Genomic DNA, 7,706 nt, shown 5'->3' with positions numbered 1-7,706 from the left:
CTGAGTGACACAGAATATTTCATAAAACCATCCAGGACCAAGAGACCCTCTAATAGGACACCAGAGGCTCAGAGGCCAAGTGCCCATGAGATCCAAAGTCGCTATCTCAGCCTCCACCTTCCAGAAGCTGCTGGTCTTCTGGAGCAATGGAATGACCTCTACAAAGCAGACGTGATGTGCACACTGGGATATGAGAGCCCGTGGTGCTGGGGTGTCACCCTCCAGGGACCGGACACGCTCCACATCTGTCATCCTTAGTTCCCCCACAAGGTAAGATGCATGGTCCTTGAACCAGAGGGTAGAGTGACCCCACTGATCACCACTCCCAATGACCCATGACCCCACCTACCATCACTGCCAGTGACCCACAGGGAACTTGGACTTCCAGTCTCCCACGAGGAGGTTCTATACTTCCACAGCAGGACTATCCACATTAGCCACATCTAGCTATTTACATTTGACTTCACATTATATTATGGTAGAAGGCCAGGCCCTGGGATACACTAAGCACATTTGAGTTCACAATACAGTTCACAGTAGCCTCATGTGGCTACTGGTTGCCCTATTGATGGTGGTGACACACAACAGGCTGTTCCCAAAGGAAGAAGTTTTCCCCAGGAGATACAATAGCAGTCCTACCAATCTATGAGTCACGGTTCCCATCTAGGCACTCGGAATCCTCCTGCTCGGGACCAGAACACACAGAGACCTGTCCCCATTCTGGAAGGCAGAGCTGACCTTGATCCTAAGGAGTGTGTGGGTTACTCTGGCACAGGGAGAACAGCGAGGAAACATCTCTAACAGTCAGGTGATGTGTCTTGGGTTCCTGCTCCATTTTCCTGGAAATGGCCGAGGTCCTGGCTGAGAGTGCAGGGGATTTAGAACGGATCTCAGGCAAGAGAGAGTGACCGTCAGTTGTGGTGCAGCAGCTGCTGCAACTGTGAGGGCCCAGCATTTGTCCGGTCTTTCTCTCTGAGCTTCTTTAGGAGGAGTGGAGACCAACCAGAATCCTCAAGGAGCTGTCCTCAGAGGAGGCCAACTCTCCAGATGAAGGGAGTGTATGTCAGTGTTGGGAGGGGTGGATTATAATGGATGCTGTGGTGCCACCCAGATCTCCTCTTTGTCACTAGCCCACTCATTTGCCCAGGGCCACGGGTGTTGGTGGATGAGGACTCAGAGCAAAAGTCTTTTCTGGAATTGCCCTCCACTGAAGGGGCTGCCTCTCTAGGGGAAGCTCGTTGTGAGAGACTACTCACAGGATCAATTGGGGATCATACAGTGGCCTGAACCCCTCACCTTGATTAGGTTGATCTCTGCAGGGTCTTCCTTTTTGATGTCTGCCTTCTGAAAATTACTATGACCACCGTGCTCTTAAATGGCACCAGAAGTGAATAACAGAATGAAATGCAAGTTACACACACAGACTTAGCCTTTGGAGGTTGAAGTCATGGGCTGGGATGATCCCTGTGCCCTGTCAGAAGTTCCAGGAATATGACCCCCATGTATTTGTGTTGGACTCAATCACAAAGCTATATCTCAAGGCTTCTGTGCCCTGATGGTTATTTTGGCAGGTCAGATCATCTTCTTGTCCCAGAGAATAAACGGAACAGAACTAGCAAGCATTTACCAGTACTATTACGATAAAAGTATTTATGCATCACACAGTAAGGCAGAGGAGTATGAATGAATGGACTCCGAGTTAGACATTTTCAATTGGCCTCCTGTTTGCATTTCATGAAGCACAAAGAAGTGGGCTTCAGGCTGGATACTTAGAAATGTTAGTATTCCCTGTGACAAGGAATAGTTCAGCTACAGTTGAGGCACTTACAATCAGCCTCCTGTTTGCTCTCTGAAATGAATAAAACAATAGAGACAGCGTAAATAGCCAGGGTTTGTCTGTTATAAATACCTAAAGTAACAGTCATGGCAAGGACAAAGAGGGGCAAAACCCTGTTTGAGTAAAGGATAAAATATCTCCACTCCCCCATCTTTTGGGACAAGGGAGACACCAGACATGTGAAAAAAGGCTCCTTGTGAGTCAAAAGTCAAGGGATAATGCCAGACCATAATGAGTCTTGATCCTCACGGAAACCTTCACTTTGAGATCCATCTTGGCTGAGGGGTGTGTGTATGAATGCAGGGGAGTGTCCCAGGGTAGGTCAGGTGTGGAAAAGAAACCAGATAATTGGCCGGAAGGAAGACAAATCTTTACCGCCTCTTGACTGTGCTCCTGCTCACCAGGTGTGACATCCACACTCTTTCTCACCAGGATTGCATCTCTGCCTTGTTTCTGTCTCAACTAAACTATTTCTTTATGTGCTCTCCCACTTGTTGTGTTGTTTCTAACGATACACTTTGCACCTGCATTTGCAGTTTCTGTCTCTATGATAAATGCATTTTTCACTCGAGGCAATGATCCATGACAAAACAGCTTTCAGCCTCTAGCCCTTGCTAGTCTCCTGGCTAGGATTCCTGGCTCTCATCTAGGTTACCCAGGATCAATTCCTGGGCAGAGAATTAAGATCTCACTTCACACAAATGCTCACTGCTGCCTCACAAGATCAGTGCCACTGGGAGGAGCCCAGGTCCTTACCTTGGCCCTGAATGGACTGAGCCTGGACAGAACTTCCATCAGTCAGTCAGGAAGGAGCATTTTCTGCTTCTTGGGAGCTCAGCCCATGGATGTGGCACAAACCTGCATCCAGAATATCTTTCCACCCCATCCCAGATATCAGCACAAATGGGATGCTTTTCCCCCAAACAATGTGCTATTGTTATTTATATGAAAAGTTTTTTTTCTGTCTTTGTATTTATTTATTTATTATTTTTATTTTTATTAATTTAATTAATTTACAGTATTTACTTACTTTACAATATTGTATTGGTTTTGCCATACATTGACTTGAATTCACCATGAGTGTACATGTGTTCCGCATCCTGAACCCCCCTCCCACCTCCCTCCCCATCCCATCCCTCTGGGTCATCCCAGTGCACCAGCTCCGAGCACCCTGAACCATGCATCAAACCTGGAATGGTGATTCATTTCACATATGATATTTTACATGTTTCAGTGCTATTCTCCCAAATCATCCCACCCTCGCCCTCTCCCACAGAGTTCAAAAGACTGTTCTGTACATCTGTATCTCTTTTGCTGTCTCGCATACAGGGTTATTGTTACCTTCTTTCTAAATTCCATATATATGCTTTACTATACTGTATTGGTGTTTTTCTTTGTGGCTTACTTCACTCTGTATAATAGGCTCCAGTTTCATCCACCTCATTAGAACCGATTCAAATGTATTCTTTTTAATGGCCGAGTAATATTCCATTGTGTATATGTCCCACAGCTTTCTTATTTTTTATATACAATATTGTATTTGTTTTGCCATACATTGACATGAATCCACCCCGGGTGTACTTGTATTTAAATTGGTGAATTGGTCTTGTATTTATTCCCAAACTGTTGTAGGTTTACCTAGGATCCCATGTTTCCTGCATGCAGCTTCCAGTAAGCAGAGGGAAAAGACACATGGACAAGGACCTGGAGTCTCTCCCCTGCCTTGCAGTGTATTCGGTGCTGGTAGGTATAGCTTGTGATGAACACAATGCCCGTCGTATGTTGAGGAGTTTCTGGGAAAGCCAAACATGCATTGAATCTCCAACTGTTTCTAGTCACCACTCTGTATCATCGGCACTTTCAAATGCAAGATCTGATTTAGCTTCCAAGGCTCTTGGGAATGTCAGGGAGGGTCCCCCCGGCTCCCTCCAGTGCTCTTTCTGCCCTTCCCTCTGCAGTGATAGCACCCACAGTCTCAGCGAGCTAAGGATGTGCCCCTGCCTCCTGATGCCAGACACAGTCTCCTGCTGGAAGTCCCGGCTGCCTCCACATGATGGAACTTGCCTGAGCACCTGCACAGGTGCCCACAGGCTCCCCAACAGCCCTGAGCTTCATGAGGGGCAGGTATCAGACAAGCGACAGTTAGAGGACAAGAACAGTGGGAGTTTTCTTATAAAATCCAGCTAGGATATGCACAATGCAGCACTTTTCAACTCCAGGGAGGATTCTGAGGTGTCTGAATTCAAGTTCAGTGCAGATTTTGCCACTGTGGTTTCCATAACCCCTCCTCATCTATGGCTTTAGGGCCTGAACACCTGGATAAGCTGATCCTTTAGGTTAAGTGCACAGCCACCAGTTTCAAAGAAGACATTCCATTAAAATCCTACCAAAAGTTTGGGAGTGCTTACCAAGACTTCTTCAAGTATATTCTCCAAGACTGAGTAGATTGTGCAGCAAACCAAAGTCCACTCCCAAAGCAGCATAAACAGGTGTCTAACTGTTCCTGACCGTAGTGTAACTTCCCTTCCTGCCCCAGGAAATTTATCTAGGACAGAAGAGGATCTTCTAATGTGTATGTCCCATTTCAGATTTTCTTCTCACTCATAAGACACTGTGTATAACTCAGGCTGCTGCCACCGCCCAGGTTAATTACCATCACCTCTCACAGAATGAACGCAGTTTCCCAAAGCCCCAAACCACCCTGGCTCAGGCACCGACACTCAAGTGCTCCTCCTGTACCCTGCCCCTGGTTCCCCTGTTCTGTGGAACTAGGGGATGTCTCTCCACCTTCCTCATGTGACTGCAGCTCTTAGATCATCACTCTAGGTGTTGGGGTGTCCTGCTTCTCCTAGTGTCCCCACTGCTAACACAGGGCTTTCCACTGAGCACAGGCTCCACAAAGGTCTCTGGAGTAAATGAGCCAGAGTGGGGCACATAATAAGTCTGATCAGGCTTTGTGTACTTTCTTAAATAATAACTTGAAAAAATCCAATTGAACAGAGATAGTTCAGCTGTATAAAAGGACAGACAAGAAGTATAGAGGAACTCAGCTCAAATACATTTTATTTTTTAATTCTTACTAAGTAATATCATACTTCCAAAATAGTTATATTCCAAGTCCATGGAATCTTGTTCAGGGTCACAAAATAAAACGAAAGTGTTCACAATGACTTTTGAGAAACAGCAAAACTCTTGTTCTTGACCTGGGTAAGCACAAACACACTGTGATCAACGTTACTGACATGGTGCGACACTGAAGCTCATTAAGCCTCCTATTAAAAGGAACAACATTTGAAAAATTTCTAAAGGAAGCAGAAGTGGATCTCCATGTCATTTAGAGAACAGGAAGCCAAAGATGCTACACACCAGTTCCCCCAACTGGCCCAGGCCGTCACGACTAAGGCTGAATGCTCCCTCTTCAAACACACAGGGAAGGCTCAGCCTCCCTTCCTACCCCCAGGACAAGCTGCTGGATGTGGGCCTGAAAGGAGCCTGGCTGCTGCTCAGGCTCAGGGCCCCTCTTCCTCCTGCCTCACACCTCTGCACACCGGGGTGGGAAGAACCTGGGACCCCTGCCATTGACCCTGCGCAGGTAGTCCTTGACTTGCTGCTTGCTGGTCTCCGCATAGGCCCGGGGACCCCACAGGAACTCGTAACGAGCAGGGTGGCTGTGAGGCACCTGCCGGTACTGCAGGTACCCCGCCCGCACCCACACTTGGGTCAGCAGCTCCTTGGGCTCCCCATAGATGCCGTGCTCTATCCCAGCAAATACCCCCATCCTGCTAAGTGCCCCCCAGACCTTCTCCTCAGGGACCCGGTCCCCTTCTAGGAGAATCAGGCTCAGGGCCGCCACCAGGAGGCCAGCCTTTGGCATGCTCTGCCCATCCCTCTGCATCTCATTGAGGGTGAGGCCCAGGGTGGGGACCATGGCATAGATGTGCTCTCTGGGGTCCACCTCTTTCAAATCCAGGCCAAAGACCAGCTGCAGGCACTGCGTGGCTTTACGGAAGACCACGGGGAAGTGGGCCTGGTTATCCCTGAGGACCGTATTCAGCATTTCAGCCTGGAAAATCGGCTCCTTGGTGCCATACTTGAGGAGCAGGAACTCCAGTAGTTGTGTCGTCATCACACTCAGAGCCTGCTTGAGCAAGATCTCCGCATCCACGGCGGCAGCGGAAGATGAGACTGGAGGGGAGGAGGCCAGAGGGGTTGAGGCATCCTCCGCCTCAGCCCCCAGAAGCGGCACCTCCACTGTACCCTGGGCCTGGATTTGACCCTGAAGGTCTTCCTCAGGAGTGTAGAGCTCATTCGTCGGGACCACAGGCATGATGACTGGGGTCTTGTGCCCAGTGTGGTTGTGGCAGGGGGAAGATGGAGACCACTGACCTGGGAAAGAGAGAGAGTGTAAATGGTCTCAGTTTTGAAATGTGCCTCGGGTGGCTCTGACTGAGGCTGCTTACTGGTCTTCCTTGAGGGCTGCTCTTGGGCGTTACAGGGGCACTCCTCCTTGGTGGTAAGTCCCCTGTCAAATGAGGAAGAGAAATTCTGATTCAGGGTGCAGCAAGTACAGCCTGAGGTTCTGGGGCTGACAAGATGGGGGGAATTAGGGCGTTTTGAGGTCCCTTCTGTTCTGGGATGGGGAGCCCCTGTGCACACTCAGGACACCCTCCTCACCTTGACTCCTGGCACTCCTGTGGCCTCAGAACACAGACCTCAGGCCTCCACCTTTGCTTCCTGGTTCCTAGAGCTCCTGTGAGACAAATGGAAGGGGCACCTCGGGGGTAGAGTGTGGCACAGACCTAGGCCTTCTGTGCTGGTAGGAGGGGTTGACTCTGTGAGGTCCCTCCAGATCTGGGGTGGGTAGTCCCATCGGGGCTCACGTGTAGTGCTCACTTTTCCACTGGAGTGGCCTGGACCCTCCCCATTTGGGGGCCTGCAGGGAAACTCAGAACAAGAGCTAAGTCTGGACAGAAAGTGCTGAGGGGCCCCATACGCGGCCGCACCTGCCTAGGGCCTCCGGCGGGTCCTAGGCTGGGGAGATGCTGGGTCCTCACTTCTCACGTCCTACCTGGCCTCCCAGCACTGAACGGAGGGGCGGGCGTCTGCTCAGTCCTCCCTCGGGGTCCAGGGAGTCCAGCCTCTGCAGACCTGAAGCCTCCGCCCTCCACCAGAACACCTCACCTTAAGGCCCCTAAGAAAGAGGTGAATAAACTGCTCCCCCCTCTCTGGGGCCTCCAAGACCGCCCCCACCCTGCCCCTCCCTGCGCAAGAGCAAGGATCCCTCCCTGCCTCGGGGTCTAACAGCCTCAGTCCTTCCTCGCATGGAGCCTAGACTCTAGGCAGGACCCGCGATTGTCCCGTCCGCCATGTTGAAACCCCATCACTTCCACCAGGTCCCCAGGCTCTCTGAGACCCGGATGTCAGGAAATCCTGCACATGATCATCCCGCCCGGGGACTACCAGGGTCCCCTCTGTTCCGGGGTTGGGTTCCACTCCTCCCTCAGTGTCCTCACCCTGACTCCCGGTAGGACCTGGGCTCTGTCCTCTCCCTACCTGAGGCCCGGCTCCTCACACCAAGTCCCCGCTCTCTCTGAGACCCGCATGTCAGGAAGTCAGACAGGCTTAGTGTTCTCTTCTCACCACAAGGGGTCCCAGGGCAACTACAGGGGCGGGGATCTGTAGGCTTCCGTCGGTCCTCCTTCAGGCACCTCACCTTGCCTCCAGTCAGGACCTGGGATTCTCGCCTCTCACCAACTGAAGTCCTGGGCCCTTGTACCAGGGCTCCAGTCTCTCCAAGACCCAGAAGTCAGGAAGTCAGACCATGCCGGTTTCGCTCATTCTATCCCATGGACACCCTGGACTGGTAACA

At 50.7% G+C, this 7,706-nt stretch overlaps 1 protein-coding gene across 1 annotated transcript; it reads right to left on the bottom strand.

Annotated features, from left to right (window-relative positions):
• Window positions 1–5,369: 5,369 nt before the first annotated feature.
• LOC129564047 (melanoma-associated antigen 10-like) lies at window positions 5,370–6,164 on the bottom strand. Its single transcript, XM_055437670.2, has one exon. The coding sequence runs from the start codon at window positions 6,162–6,164 to the stop codon at window positions 5,370–5,372; it is 795 nt and encodes a 264-aa protein (XP_055293645.1).
• Between the last annotated feature and the right edge of the window lie 1,542 nt (window positions 6,165–7,706).

This window comes from Moschus berezovskii, chromosome X, assembly GCF_049115385.1.
Source record: "Moschus berezovskii isolate FMDL1 chromosome X, NW_MosBer_1.0, whole genome shotgun sequence".
NCBI classification, from domain to species: domain Eukaryota; kingdom Metazoa; phylum Chordata; class Mammalia; order Artiodactyla; family Moschidae; genus Moschus; species Moschus berezovskii.
This window is presented reverse-complemented; position numbering and strand designations above follow the sequence as displayed.

What these genes read in the sequence shown, in the direction of transcription:
- LOC129564047 (XM_055437670.2), bottom strand. Translation starts at nt 6,164, where the DNA reads ATGCCTGTGGTCCCGACGAATGAGCTCTACACTCCTGAGGAAGACCTT.